Raw genomic sequence first — 16,253 nt, forward strand, 5'->3', positions numbered from 1 at the left:
CCCAATACTATCTTTTTAATGACTGCTTGCAATTACATTATAATGGACCCTAAGGCAATGTTTCTCAGTGGGGACACTATTAGCATTTTTAGAGAGCTAACAGAATTGTCTGGCAAGAGGTTTGGCTTTCCTGGCTCCAATCTACCAAATGTCTATGATCTCTCTTATCCAATCTTGAATAGTTACAACCAATATTTCTCCTGGCAATATCTAACTAAGAACCATGGCTATGTTTAACCATTCCCTAGAAATGGGCATATGAGGGGTACCTGGTTGGCGCAGTTGGTTAAGCAGCTAACTTCAGCTCAGGACATGATCTCAGAGTCCTGGGATCAAGCCCAGGGTCAGGCTCCATGCTCAGTGGGGAATCTGCTTCTCCCTCTGCCCCTACCCCTGTTCATATGTGTGATCTCTCTCTCTAATAAATAAATAAAATCTTAAAAAAATAGAAATGGGCATTGTAATTACTAACAATGCTGCAATTAACATCCTTGTACATCTCCTCTTGCATATTTAGAGGTATCTGAGGATAAATTACTAAAAATGGAAGTTATAGGTCAAAGCAAGACATTTCATATGTATTTTTATAATATATTATTGAAACTGATTTAGAATTAAACCATGTGAAACAAATTAAGCCTTTTGGAGAGAAATCCACATTTCAGAGAAAATGAACTATTTATCAATATTTGTAACAATACTGCATTTCATTTAGCAACCGCTATGTGCCAGGCATTATGGTATTTTACACATATTATTTCATTTAATCATTTAATAATTCCTTTAAAAAAGGTACCTTGTGAAACAAATGCTGAAAAAGAGAAAGAAAAGTACCTTGGTATTCATAGTGAAATTCCTATAAACAGTCTGGGCACCATAGAGGAAAGCATCTCCATCATTGGTGAGACAGCCATCTACATGACCACTGGCATTAAGATAAGCACACATGGCTTCAGCTTCCCCAGCAGCTTGGACCCAGGGAATTCCTAAGCATTCCAGCATATCGAGACACTGAAAAGAAAACATAGGTGCAAGAAAACTAAGAACATTTTTACTTTTCTTTTTTTCAGCGTTTAACTGACTTCAGTATTCCAAATATTAATAGTAACTACTTAGGTGTTTTACAAATTATGATATTTAAGATACAAATGGAAATTTGAATAGCGAATACTTTATGGCATTAAAGAATATATGCTAAACTTTAGATGTGATAAGAAATGTATTGTGGTTATGTTTTCATCTATTTTTTAAGAGTCCTCATCTTTTAACAAAGATTCTGAAATATTGAGACTAAGGCAATATTATGTCTGGGATTTGCTTCAGAAAGACATGGGAGTAGGCAATGAGTGGGGACACTGATAATGCAAGATTGGCCAAGAGTTGGTAATTGTTTCAGATTGATGATGGGTTACTTTTATATTGACTTAAAATTTTCTATAATGAAAACTTAACAAAATTGTCAATTAAAAGGCAATCCACATTCAATTAAAAAGTAATTTTAAAATTACATTTTAGGGGTGCCTGGGTGGCTCAGTTGGTTAAGTGTCTGCCTTTGGTTCTGGTCATGATCCTGGGTCCTAGGGTTGAGCCCCACATCGGGCTCCCTGCTCAGTGGAGAGTCTGCTTCACTGTCTCCCTCTGTCCCTCTCCCCTGCTCGTTCTCTCTCTCTAATAAACAAATAAAATCTTTACAAAAAATTACACTTTAGAAAAAATACTAAATATTCAACTTTCAGTTTTGTTCAATGTTATCTCAAGATTTAAAAGAAATATCTTTTTAAATGATTAATAATTAATCACCTTAAGATTTACATCTGCAAAACTATAAAAATTCTTCTCACATGATGGCCACGGTAATATGAGCTCTTCCAAAGAAGATGCTACTATCAAATTTTACTTGAGATGTTACAAGTCTCTTCTTTTCCTCTATCATGCCTGTATAATGAAACTCTCATGTTGTGGGAAACCACACAGGGACCAGTTGTTGATTTGCTCCCAGAAATCTAATATCTATGCAGATTGTTCTTATCAATTTGCTGATTTATAAATATTTCTCTAAGAGCTTCCTTTGTGTTATGAGTTGAATCCAGATGAACAATTTATAGTCTAGCCTTAGAGCCTAGAGCATTCTTTCTTGATGCTCTTGCACTTTACAATGAGAAATACTGGGTATGGTGAGGAAAAGAGGCTTTTTACCTGTAGTTTCTAGAAACTGATATTATAAATATCTTTTGCTTTAACTGATTGCTTGCATGCTATATTACATAATAAAAACCTTTGCCAGATGTTGCCCAAGGTGGATGCGGTTCAAAAAGACAAAGTACTATGTTGGAAAAAAGGCAATTTTCCAAGACTCTGGCTGGGTGACTTTAGGGAGACAATATTGTTACAGATGTTACCTCTGCCTTCCTCTAAATAAGAAATATCCTTTCAGGGGCACCTTGGTGGCTCAGTCTGTTAAGCTTCTGCCTTCAGCTCAGATCACGATTTCAGGGTCTTGGGATGGAGCCCTGTGTCCAGCTCTCTGCTCAGTGGGGAGTTTGCTTCTCCCTCTCCCTCTGCCCCTTCCCCATTTGTGCTCCCTTTCTTTTTCTCTCAAATAAATAAATATTTAAAAGAGAAAGAAGGAAAGAGAGAAAGAAAGAAGACAGAGAAGAAAGAAAAAGAAAGAAAGAAAGAAAGAAAGAGAGAGAGAGAGAAAGAGAGAAAGAGAAAGAGAGAAAAAGAAAGAAAAAAGAAAGAAAGAAAGAAAGAAAGAAAGAAAGAAAGAAAGAAAGAAAGAAAAAGAAAGAAAAGAAAGGAAGAAAGAAAGAAAGGAAGAAAAGAAAGAAAGAAAGAAAGATCCTTTCATAATAAAGAAGAGAGTCTGGAAGTTATTTCAAATTCCTGCATTATTTGCCATTCCAACTCTTCAAAAACCAGGACAGAATTTGTAAATTTCCCTACTGTAAGTCTCTATCATGTGGAGTGGTGTTGGAGGAAGATTATTTTGTGTTTCATGCTTATACCTATAAGATGGCAGTGGGTTATTAGGAAGTAGGGTCTGGTAACTGAGGGTACAGAGATACGAAAATGAGTTTTTTATTCATTTAGGGAACAATGACCACTGACACAAAATGCTTAAGAACATCACAATCACTGCAAGAACGAAATAGAAATGCAGCAGTTTTCTCAAGAAGAGATGGGCATCTTTTTGCTTTAGACTGGGTATTTAATGCCCTGAATGTATGTGGGTCATGGATATTTCCAGGAACAGACTATGTAAGAAATAACTAGAATCCAGTACAGATATTTTCTTCAACTACTGATAGTCATTAAGGTAGAAAAATCACTAATTGAAAACCATTTTTAAAGATAACATAGGAATAGAAAATAAAATTTTAAGAGAAAAATGATTGTTATTTCATGTAATATCTTTTAAAAAGAATGAAAATTTTAACTATGATGCAAAAGAAAAATGGAGATATGAATTAAAAGCAAATATGATAGAAAAGTTTATATCTCTAACACAAAGAACTTGAACAACAACAAAAAATAATTAAAACCTCCAAAGATTCTTCAGGCAAAGACACAATGGCCATTTATCAACTGAGACGCTAAAAACTAAAATGTTTAACCTCACCATTAAAAGACCAATACATATTAAATATGTACTATGTGTATTTATATGTATTACACAAAGAAAGAAGTATCTTTGTTTACTAAAATATACAAAGATAAATCTCTTACCACCAATGTTCCTCAGGTGTACTGAAATTGCATTATCTCATATCTGTGCTGGTGGAAAGTGATTGGTGAGAACTATAAAATCATTTCTAAACTTTGATCTATCCATCCCACTTTGGGTAATTTATCTTAAAATCCCAAGGGAAATTATAATTTCACAAATAATAGAGAAGAATGAAAAGTAAATATTATATATAATCATGGGGGATGATTTCATAGCTCTTTATAGTATTTCATACACATTGCACAACCATTACAAATTATGGATTTGGATAGAATGCAGCAAAAGGAAATGTGGGTACTATAAGCTAAGTTACAAATCCAAGATACAAGTTATTTGTGGGGGCACCTGGGTGGCTAAGTCAGTTAAGTGTCAAACTCTTGATTTCAGCTCAGGTCATGATCTCAGGGTTGTGAGATCGAGCCCCACATGGGCTCCACGCTGGACAGGGAGCTTGCTTAAGATTCTCTCTTCCCTTCTCCCTCTGGTGCCACCCACCCCCCTGCCCCAACCGTGCATATGTGCACAGGCACCGGCACACACTGTCTTTCTCTCAAAATAATAATAAAAAAACCATCTGTGCACTATTATGGCAAGTTTAGAAAAATATATACAGTTAAAAAGAGGCAAAAATAATAGTTGCTTTCTATTGTTTTAATTATATATTTTATTTTAGTATAGATGATTTCTCCTTAACTTTTATAAAAATATACATTTTACGAGCCACCTGAGTGGATCAGTGGGTTAAATGTGTGACTCAATTTCAGCTCATGTCATGATCTTAGGGTCGTGAGATGGAGCCCTGTGTTGGCGTCTGCACAACATGTGGATTCTTTCTCTCCCTTTTTCTCTCCTGCACCTTCCCGTCCCCCATTTGCTCTCTCTCTCTCTTAAAAAAAAATATAACAATAAGTTCTTTTAAAAATTACAAAGTCCTAAGGATAGCCAAATATATTTTCTATATATAAACTATTATTAATCCTGAATGAGTGAAGTTTGAATTAATTAGACCTTTAGTCTGGGAAATTCTTTTAAGTACCAAAGATGTCATAATAGGTAACATGTATCAACTCCCTACTTATGTAGTAGTTGCTTTAGATATTGGATATTTTCACCACATCCCTGCAAAGTCTATTCGCATTACACAGGGTAGAAAGTGAGGCAGATATAATTTTAAAAATCTTGCTTAACATCTCAGAATTTTTATGCGTCAGAGATGGGCTTAAACTTAGGTTAGAATATAAACTCTCTTCTCAAAAATAAATAAATAAATAAATAAATAAATAAATAAATAAATAAAAATAAACTCTCTTCTCTATCCTATTTATCATAAGGTTAGTGAGTATTAAAGATGATTATATATAACAACATTTATCAGAGTAAAATGTAATCTCTAACTCAAATCAGAATTATTGAATGATATCTAAACACTTACCTCTTTTAAGACGGATTTAAAATGTGATCTCCCTGCTTTCTGAGACCATGTTTTTCCAGAAGGCCCATACCGAATCTGATTCCTCCTGCTTATGACATCAGCTTTCAGCTTCGGGGGTTCCCCTTCCATAACGAATACCAGTTTTACGTCCATTAGTGTTAAATATGAGATACGAAAAAATAAATTCCTGAAATATAAAAATTAGTAATACATTAATCATCATATACAGATAGCAAAGTCAACACAGCAGTATGACATAATGGCAAGAACATCAGACTAGTATCAAAAAAGTTATATGCAATCACTGAGAAATCATTGAATGTTTTTAAGCAAGAGTAATTTTCGATTGTTCTAAGTGCACATGGAAAATGGTTTAGAGACAGAGGTGGTCTGGAGCTCAGGAAGGAAAACTCCTGAATATGTCATTTCAGTATAGATAAAGAGGATGGTGGCATATAATGAGGTGATATCTCTGAACATCAACAGAATTTATGAACACAAGGTGTATTTTCCAAGTAGAGCTGGCGAGACTTCCTGATAGATTGGATGTAAGGAGGGGTCAAACAGAGAATGGCTCGCAAACTTCTGGCTTCTAGTCACTACAGTTTCCTAGTGGATACATTAAGTAGGCAGCTAGGTCTGTGAATCTGGAACTCAAAGGATAGGAAGTACAGATTTGTGTCATTGATTTAGAGATAGCAGAAACATGTTAGTGTATTTTAAAATCTCAAAACATAAAGCAAGAACAACAAAAAAACAAAGTGGAAACAAAACCAAGACATCAGCTGCTTATGCAATCCTACATTTATATACTAAGGACTTTTATTATATACCTGAGGTGGGGCTTCATGACTGTTCCAATCATTTTTTTGACTGTCTGTGCTTCACATACCCAGAGACTCAGATCAACTGCAATGGTTTTCCCACAAAGATGATGCAAGTGGATGTGCTGCTTAACAGGCTCCAAAATTTGCCACAAGTCGTTCACTCCCATTCTGGTGATTACCTGATGTTACTTGAAACACACTTCATAAGACTGTTAAAAGACACAGAAGCTTAGAACCGAAATTCAAATAATGTATTCTATGTGTGTTTAGGATAATTCATAAATAGATAATTCTCCTTGTCAGCTTTTTGGAATGAGTCAAGAACATGTGAAACATTAATAGTGGTAGTAATTGATTTACTAGCTACAAAAATATTGATGTATCTAATGGATTAAAAGTTATTTGTGGACCGCTGGTTGGCTCAGTGGTTGAGCAGTCTGCCTTTAGCTCAGGGTGTGATCCCAGGGTCCTGGGATTGAGTCCACATTAGACTTCCTGTGTGGGGTCTGCTTCTCCCTCTACCTATGTCTCTGCCTCTTTCTTTGTGTGTCTCTCATGAATAAATAAATAAAATCTTTAAAAAGTTAATTGCAAATTGTACCATGCTAAGTTTGTTCATTAAACCTACTCATCACCAAATATGGGTTTCTCTGTAGTACCGAAAAACAAAGTTATATTTAAATTTAATGTAACTCAAATGTCAATGGTCTTATCCCTCCTCATTTTCTCTTCTTGTCTATGTTCTCCTTAGCAGTGGTTGAGAATAATATTTCTCACATGGTTACATTAACATTACATGAAATTTAGAAAAGGAAAAAGAGACCCAAACATAGTAATTGGCTTTGTTCCAGCTGTTAACAAGAGATGACAAATGCAGAGATGGGTACCAGGGATGCTGCAAATCGTATGTCTTCTTAAGAAGTCACTCCTTGATATACGTAACTAAAGGGAGAATAGGACTAGTTCTCTATCATAACCAGGAAAAACAAGAAAACAAAAGCAAAGAAGCATGCAAACAACTAAAAAAAATCCCCCCAAAACCCAAGGGGTCAACGAAAGAAAAGTATGAGGAAAAATGAGGAGGGATAGGGTAGGACAGAAAATGGAAAGCTGGAGGCATATGGAATTATCATTTTTAAAAATCATTAGTTCTTCAAATTGCAAGATCACACGTGCTCACTGTAGAAAAATAAAATATCTTTTAGAAGAACAAAAAATTTTAAATCACCTATAGTGCCACTATTCAAAGAAAACTAATACTAAATTCTTCAGCATACAAAACATTTTAAAAACAAAATTGACCTAAACTCTGCTATTCTGGTGTGCTTTGGTATCTTCTGTAGTCTAGTTTTTCCTTACTAAACATCTATATCTTTCTCTTAATTTTTTAAATATTTGATGAGAGTATTATGTAATTGCAATGAAGATTCAGTCTGACTCTACAAACATAATCCAGATTATCATCCTCTGAATAATGACCTTAATTCATTCCAGAAACACAGGTAGGATACAAAAAATACCGCAAAAGTCATCACCATGCATCGAAGCAAAACCAGGGCAGTCATTCTAAATAAAAAAATACTGTCTCATCTATTTAACAGATCCCACAGCAAAGCAAATTTTCTCAAATCATACATGGCTGCAAAGAAAATAAATGCTGGAGTGTTATTTTCTCTGCACTTTTCTGAATCTTAATTTTATAACGTGGTCAGGGTCGCTGTAAATATTATTTTGTGTATTCATTTTCAAAATACAGAACTGCACCAATATTTACTGATAGGTCACTTTACAAAGAAAAATATACACATTTAAATTCAAAGTATAAAGCATTTAGTAGTCAGTTTCACATAAAAAGCCCCTCTGGTTGAATGTTGCACGGTGGCATTAATTTAAAGATAAGTTTTTATCTCCATTAATGTGAAAAGTTGTAGTTAACTCTGGACAAAGAGTGGGGACACACTTTTGTAAGTCATTATTATGAAAGGGAATGAGACTTTTATATTCTTAAACATCAGAATGCATAAAATTCAGAAGGAGAAAGTCTGAGAGGGACATTCTTGTTGACAGTTTGGTTTTCTATTTGTGATTCAAGTTGTATACTGGAAGGGATGGCTATTGAAGGAAATTATGCAATTTCTCTCTCTGGAGGAATATTGTAACTGATCACATTTCATTTAAATGTGACCCTGACTCTAGCTGTCAAAATTTTAAATGCAGGTTATCTTCTGATTAGCAAAAGCTCTCCCAGGAATTTAAGATACGCTCTTAGCTGTGAGCAGATTTATATAAAAGGGTATCGATTGAAGCATTGTCTATAATAGCAAAACAATGAGAAGAACCAAATGTCCATCAATAGAGGAATTTCTTTAATAAATTATGGTATGTTCGAATAGAATAGATAATGCAGCGGGAAAAAAAAAAGGATAGATCTACATGTGCAAGCAGTCTCCAAGTTTTAAAATGAAAACAGATACAAAATAGGTTCTATATCAGGGATGACTATAGTTTAGGAAGAGGAAGAATAATTACTCTTCAAAGTATACCCCTTTGTGTTAATTTTTTAAATAATCATATGCATATATTACTTTTCAAATTAAAAAAAAAGTTTAAAAAGTATGATCCTATCTGAAAAACGTTGGGGAAATAAAACTAGAAATCTTTAGATTGGTTTACTTCTTGCCTAAATATTGAGACCAAATATGACTATAGTTCACAGGTCAAATTAAAAAGCCAGTTTCTGCAAACTTATGAGTACCTCATATCACATTTGTCTTGAGAATGGCTTTTATAGGATGAGAGATTCACATTTTTCTGGTTTCCTTCAGATTGTGTAGGAGCTAGTCACGTGGACTTAGGCAATTCACATTTTTTCCTCTGGTCTTTCCTGCTCACAGGTTCCTTCCTTCCTGTCTTACCTCTAATATTTCATTACATGAATTGACTATACTTATATAAGTAAATAATAATGAATGAAGATTGCCATCTAGTGCAGTGTTATTTATGATGGCACAGATAAACACATATTTATGTAAAGGACTGCAATGCATATTATATTTCTTCTGAGGATTATAGAAAAAAACAGATATTGATGAAGTAGACTTTTTTTTTTTTACCAACTGTAGTTCTCTAAACACTAGGAACATTTTGTAAAGACTTTAATGGAATACTATTCACTAGAGCAGCGAAGCCTGGAAAAAAATAAGGCTGGAAAAAAATATAGGGCTGGAACTGATTCTATTAAAACATTAAAATTCCACAGATTGGATCACTTAATCAAGAGGGCTTTCAACTAAGCCCATAAATAGTATTTTAATGTAACATGATTATTACACTTAAAACTTAATTCATGCTATTTTATTTTCTTTTGTCAGAATAAACCTGGTTTAAAGAATCCACAGTTATGTTACAAAACAACCAGCACTGGTAGTTGAACAGTTTTAAGTAGTGTCTATCTGGGGCATCTATTTTGGCTATTCCTTTATTAAAATGTGAGGGAACACTACAAAGTTGTAACAATAGCTACTTAAACACAACTGTTATGAACAATGTAGGCAAAAAGAAAAGTAACAATTATCTATTGGTTCCCAGACAGCAAAATTTGAGTTACTGTCTCTGAGCTAAAGTGTTTTTTTCCTCCACTTTTCCTGAGTTATGTGGTATTTTCCAGAAAACTGTTTCTTTCCTTGCCAATCTTTTTGGTCACACTATATTTTAAAAATCTATCTCAAAGCTTTTAGAACAACTTTGATACTTCACCTTACAGTCTCCGTGTATCTATTGAGATGGATTTGAAAAAGATGGGAGTCTCTCTTCTGCTCCCCAAGTACACACCTATTAAATAGTAATGCTTGCCTCAGTCTCTTTCATTAGCGTAGAATTGTTGCTACTGTGAACTGTGCTATTTTTTCCACTTTTCTCTGAATGATAGGAATCAAGGGGACATCTTATAGGAGCTAGCTTCTATGACATGCCCCAAAGAATCTTTTTCTCTGAGTAACTTGAATGAACTTCTATTAGACCTTCTTGAATTACAAGGCTTTATAAAGCTTTCACTACTTTTAACTAAAAAATAATGAATTAGAACAATGCCAAACAACATATTAAAAAGGTGTGGGTGGTGGGCATGGGAATTGGAAAGTGAGCAGAAGGAATTATAGGAAGAGTATTTTTAGAGGCAGAGGCAGACTACACTAGAAAGCACATTATTGCTGAGCCTCCTTTGAAGACTCTATAGTGAACTCTTCTCCATTCTCCCTAATATTATTTATCCCACTTCATCTGCCATCTCCTGTGGGCACTTAACTAGAATTATTTGCCTACTTTGCCTTCATGTGGATGCATAAAATGCATTTAACTCTTGATTCCACCACCTCTCCTGAAAACTTTGATTTCCAGTTGCTTAGACCAAAAACTCAGCAGTCCTCCTCGATTCTTCTTTACTTTGCTCCCCAATACCCGCTCTACCAGCAAATCCTCTACCTTCAAAATATATCTGAAATCCTCATTTTTTAAAAAAGACTTTATGTATTTATTCATGAGAGATATAAAGAGGCAGAGACATAGGCAGAGGGAAGAGCAGGCTCTCTGTGGGGAGCCCGATGTGAGACTCGATCCCAGGACCCCGGGATCACGATTTGTGCCAAAGGTAGATGCTCAACCACTGAGCCACCCTGGTGCCCCTGAAATCCCCATTGCTAATGAAAATCCCCTGGCATTGCCTGTATATAAGTAACAGTCTCCCAACTGGCCTCCCTGCTTCTTTTTACTACTCTCCTCTCCCACACAACTGTTCTCCTCAAAGAAGCCAGAGTGATCCTGTTTAAAAACCTAAAACATTAAATCACCTTCCTGTTTGTCACATGTTAATTTACTTCTTCACTTACGGTGCTATCTTATAGCCAGTTATAAAACACACACACAAAAATAAATAAATAAAAAGTAAAACTATCTAAGTGTTTGACATGTAATCCATTATTTTAAAATCCTATTTTAGGATTATCGTCATTAGATATACTATCTAAATTGGTTAAGTTTAAAATGTATGTTCCTTTTGAAGATCACTCCTAAAAGCAGCATAAAGAATATCCCAATAGACCAGAAAGAGGAAAATTATGTGAAATGTGTATTTTATGAAAAATAACACCATGTTTTAAGAATGCAGTTAATCCAAAATGTCTATTCCCACGGTCTATAGTTCTCCACTCCATGCCACTTTCTTTGCTCCTGCGCTTCCTCTGAACATTAAGTTGCAACGGTAAGATGATAAAAGGATATAAAGTTCCAAAAGGGACAGAATCCAACAACTTTTAAGATATTCAAGTACAACTACACTCAGAGATAGAACAGATGGTTTTTGAATGAGGTCATGATCAACCTGATGAGGTTACTTGAAAATAGCTCAACACTAAGTAAAATTAAATACAACATATATCAAACTCACAACTATGTATAATTTTTTCTTGCTTAATTTGAAAAATTTGTGGTGTGGGACATGGTGAGTCTCTGTTCCCATCTTTTATAATGTCATAGTTTTATTGACATCAATCTGTATTGCAGCCAATATATATTACATATAAAGTCTCGTTAACATAGTAACAATTCTTAAGAATTAATGCAGCACAATACTTAATGTAAATCAACAAAGTCAGAACAACCCACAGTAAGTAACTTTATAACCTATTAGTGTATTCAATTTATTTAGTTTACTGAAAAGTGCTTGTCTTGGGATGGAAACCTAGGATGTTGGTCTTGGATGTAATACTGAAGCTGTATGACCTTGGAAAGACATTTAACCCATCTACAAAATGAGAGGTACTACACCAAATGAACCCTAAGATTCTGATAGTCTCTGAATTTCATGAACAATTTTGGTAGTTTGTACTAAAATAAAAACACTCTATTCTAGAACCTACTGCTTGACAGAAAGAATATGAATTTCTAGTTTAAAAAAAAGGGCTCAGGAATCCACTTCAGGTTAAAACAAAACAAATCCTTTGATGTAACCATATGGTGCCCATAAATCAATTTATGCTCCTAAAACTTCCTTAAAAGCTAATAAGCTTTTATTGGTTAATTATAAAACTGAATGAGGTGAGAAAAACACAGAACCTTGCTAATTCCAGTAATGAATCAAATTTTAAAGAACATAAAAAGAGGTCAGTGGATTGATTTATGCAAAAATACACATTTTATTAAACCAACAGTTTTCCAATTTTATTTCAGTTTTAAGCAAAAACATTAGGAAAAAACTGTTTAATGATAAAGTGAAACATTTTAAATTTCCCAATTCCCAAGACTATGTTTTCATATAAAGATAGGTAAATGGTTTATTTCAGTACAAGACTGGATTTTATGGGATTTCCACATAATTTCACTAATTAATGCTGTTTTTTAAATTATTTCTTCAGTTTTATTTTCCTATGAATTTAGTGTAGACTTTGAAACATAACATACCTCAGACTTAAATTATCATTAAATATTTATTAAATGCTTATTGTGTACCAGGCACTCTAGATGCTAGAAACAATAAGGGGAGATAAATCCCTTCATTTAAGGGTTTTAGTAGGGCAAGTGAAACTAGAGGTGAAAAGACAATTACAACAACGTGACAAGGACAGGCAGAGGTACCATGAGTGAGCTATGGAAGTACATAGACTAGGTACCTCACCCAACACTGGGCATCAAGGAAGACTTCCTAAAGGAAGTGACATCTGAGCAGAAACCACCCAACCGTTTCCCATTGTTTACCAAGGAGGAACCATTGAGACCAGATATTGCAGTGTTCTAGTCTAGTTTGACCAGGTCCTACTTTTCATTGTGCCATGGCAAGGGCCACGATGGGAACAATATACATTTGATTATCTTTAGAAGCAAAAGGTGACTTCGATGGAAGAATTCCATTCCTGGAGCCCAGAAATGTCCTCTATTTGGGGGTGAAGCGGAGTAGCGGTAAATGCCACTTTTTCCCATCCGCTAAGGGAAGGCTGCGGAACATAGGAGGTAGAATATTTGACTAGATCAACGTAATCACTTGAGGAGCTGTGTAAAGGCAGAAGAGGCAGGTTAATGTCTGGGCGACTACAGCACTGAAAACTACGCCAAGAAACTTAGAACCTCATTAGTTCGGATATTTCTTGGGGAAGGGGGGTGGTTACAAGGCCACCGTGATTAAAGGCTGTAACTAACCGCAATGCCTTAAGGTAACTGCTATCATGGAAGTATTTTCAGAGCACATCATGAAAAAAGGAAAACCCCAGTGTGACTACGTCCGCTTGGGCCTGGAATAGGGTGTGGGCATTCGCCCCACAGTGTGCCCGGGAGGAGGACGTCCAGGGGCCTCCCCACAGTGTGCCCGGGAGGACGTCTAGGGGTAGCTCCACGGTGTGCCCGGAGGAGGACGTCCAGTCCAGGGGCCGCCCCCACGGTGCACCGGGAGGAGGACGTCCGGGGGCCGCCCCACAGTGTGCCCGGGAGGAGGACGTCCGGGGGCCGCCCCACAGTGTGCCCGGGAGGAGGACGTCTAGGGGTAGCTCCACGGTGTGCCCGGAGGAGGACGTCCAGTCCAGGGGCCGCCCCCACGGTGCACCGGGAGGAGGACGTCCGGGGGCCGCCCCACAGTGTGCCCGGGAGGAGGACTTCCGGAGGCCGCCCCACAGTGTGCCCGGGAGGAGGACGTCTAGGGGTAGCTCCACGGTGTGCCCGGAGGAGGACGTCCAGTCCAGGGGCCGCCCCCACGGTGCACCGGGAGGAGGACGTCCGGGGGCCGCCCCACAGTGTGCCCGGGAGGAGGACGTCCGGGGGCCGCCCCACAGTGTGCCCGGGAGGAGAACGTCCAGTCCAGGGGCCGCCCCACCGTGCACCCGGGAGGAGGACGTCCAGTCCAGGGGCCGCCCCCACGGTGCACCGGGAGGAGGACGTCCGGGGGCCGCCCCACAGTGTGCCCGGGAGCAGAACGTCCAGTCCAGGGGCCGCCCCCACGGTGCACCGGGAGGAGGACGTCCGGGGGCCGCCCCACAGTGTGCCCGGGAGGAGAACGTCCAGTCCAGGGGCCGCCCCCACGGTGCACCGGGAGGAGGACGTCAGGGGGCCGCCCCACCGTGTGCCCGGGAGGAGGACGTCCGGGGGCCGCCCCACCGTGTGCCCGGGAGGAGGACGTCCGGGGGCCGCCCCAGTGTGCCCGGGAGGAGGACGTCCGGGGGCCGCCCCACAATGTACCCGGGAGGAGGACGTCGGGGGCCGCCCCACAGTAAGCCCGGGAGGAGGACGTCTAGGGGTAGCTCCACGGTGCACCCGGGAGGACGTCCAGTCCAGGGGCCGCCCCACAATGTACCCGGGAGGAGGACGTCGGCGGCCGCCCCACGGTGCGCCCGGGAGGAGGACGTCCGGGGTGCACCGGCCTCAGCGGAGAGGGGCGAGCGAGGAGCGGCGGGGCCAGGCGGGCAGGGCCGCCTCCGCACGCTCCGCGGGACTTACCCGGACAACCCTCTCTCCTCGGTTTTGGAAGACGCCCCCTCCGTCATTTACCACTTTGGCCTGAATCCTAACAGTTGCTGCCTCCAGGTTTACAAACTTTCTCAAAAAAAAAAAAAATTAAAAAGGAAAGAAAAGGAAATGCCTTCCCTCCTTTTGCCCTAAGCAAAGGCCAACGTTTGGGGCGCAGCACCCCGACGCGGGAAGCCGCGGGGCGCGCTTCTAATTCGGCGCCTCCCCACGTGGCCCCGCCTCTTCCGGGAAGTAACCGTCCCCTCTCCCGACCGCGCGCTCTCGCCAGGCTTTCCCAGCGCCCAGCCGGTCGGCTCTACGCATGCTTGGAACTGTTGCCGGCCTACTCCGACTCGTCTCCCCTTTCGCTGAGCCGAATCGGTCGGCCCCGCGCGTCCCGCCGACGCCGAGCCCTGCGTGCCTGCCCGCTTCCCCGTCCGCAGAGGGGCACTTCCGGCCCCTCCTCCTGGGCTCTAGTGGCGCGAAAACTGCGAACCGCGCACGCGCGGGCTGAGCCCCGGCGGGAGGGGGGGCGAGGCGCAGGCGCGGAGCGTCCCGCGGTGGGCGCCGGGGCAGCCAGCCTCCTGCCTCCTCCCGCCGCGGGCGCGCGGTTCCCCGCGGCCAACGGCGGCCGGCCGAGGCCGAGACGCCCCACGGTGCCCTCAGCGCCCCGCCGCAGCGCCGCAGCGCCACAGCCGCGCCGGTCCGGTTCCTCGGGGAGACTTGGACTTGTTCGAGGTAAGGTGAGGGCGCGCTGTCGCTCCCCCCGGCTCCGGAACCGTCCCCTGGCGCTGCCCCCTCGGCCGGCGCCCCCCAGCCCACCTGGTGGCGGCTCGGGCACCGGAGCGGCGGCGGCGGCGGCGCCCCGGGTGTCCCCGCGGGCCGGAGCGGACGGGTCCGCCGGCCGGGATCTTCGGGCTGTCTCTGCGGGGCACACGGGTCCCCTGAACCGCGGGAAACTTGCTCGTCGCCGCTGTGGGCCCCTCCTCGGGCTCTGCGGGGCTGTGGGACCCGGCGCCCGGCCGCGGGCGGCCCTCGGCTCGGAGTCGCCGCCTGAGGGGACGGGGACGGGGTCGGGGGGGGGAGGGGGGGTCGGACATCCGGCTCTCAGAGCGAGTCGCTCCCTCGGCGGCTGCAACTTAGTCTGTCGAGGAGATGTAGGCGATGAGCACTTAGGTCGGATTTGTTGTCGAGCCCCAGCGTCATGACAACGCAGATTGTATCATCTAGAAGAAAATTAAAACTGTCATGTGTGGAGGTTGCGTGGTGGCATTTCTGTTCCCTCTTTTTCTGGTGGGAACGAGCTGGAGAGGAATCCCGACTGGGAATTGTGGAACCCAAGACTCCAGAGAAACGGCTGCAGGACCAATAAGACTTGAGAGAATACTGTGGTAATTCCTGGAAAGAGCCGCTATTTTGTGTGTAAACCTTGGAAGGCAGAATTTACGCGAGCTCTCATTATCCTGTACATCTCACGAGTAGGAGATTAAAAGCGAGTGTTTTAAAGACAGGCTATAGCGGAATGTATATTCAAAGAAGGAAAAAAAAAAAGTCCAAACTCCCTAACTTTTAGATGGCTGCTGTCTTTTAAAATATTCAATAGCAAAACAAAAACAAAAAAACCCAGTAGCCTATGCATTGGCCTGCAGGTATTAGGTGTAGTAGTAGTTAGTTCCATGGGTGTGTGGTTGGAAGGGAACGTATTAGAACTTCTGTTTAGATTTACTTTATCTGATTCTAGTACCGTGTGAAATACAGAGTGATAATCTTATGCTGAAATATG

The 16,253-nt window shown here is 40.7% G+C and overlaps 2 protein-coding genes across 3 annotated transcripts in view; one reads left to right on the top strand and one right to left on the bottom strand.

The window, feature by feature from the left end:
* GEN1 (GEN1 Holliday junction 5' flap endonuclease) overlaps positions 1–14,928 on the bottom strand; it is a 34,026-nt gene extending 19,098 nt beyond the window's left edge. Inside the window, exons 1-4 of one of the 2 annotated variants that reach the window (XM_072771013.1) lie at positions 14,462–14,927; positions 5,996–6,198; positions 5,163–5,349; positions 835–1,011 (exon numbers count right to left, since the gene is read on the bottom strand). In XM_072771013.1, coding sequence (XP_072627114.1) covers positions 835–1,011; positions 5,163–5,349; positions 5,996–6,156 — 525 coding nt within the window. In that variant the 5' untranslated portion in view covers positions 6,157–6,198; positions 14,462–14,927. Of the gene's footprint in view, positions 1–834; positions 1,012–5,162; positions 5,350–5,995; positions 6,199–14,461 lie in introns of both variants that reach the window. The other variant, XM_072771014.1, reaches the window with a different exon arrangement.
* A 121-nt stretch (positions 14,929–15,049) lies between these two features.
* SMC6 (structural maintenance of chromosomes 6) overlaps positions 15,050–16,253 on the top strand; it is a 68,076-nt gene continuing 66,872 nt past the window's right edge. The window contains exon 1 of the mRNA XM_072771010.1: positions 15,050–15,208. The gene's annotated coding sequence lies outside the window, so the exon portion shown is untranslated. The remainder of the gene's footprint in view (positions 15,209–16,253) is intronic.

This window comes from Canis lupus, chromosome 12 (genome assembly GCF_048164855.1).
Source record: "Canis lupus baileyi chromosome 12, mCanLup2.hap1, whole genome shotgun sequence".
NCBI lineage: Eukaryota > Metazoa > Chordata > Mammalia > Carnivora > Canidae > Canis > Canis lupus.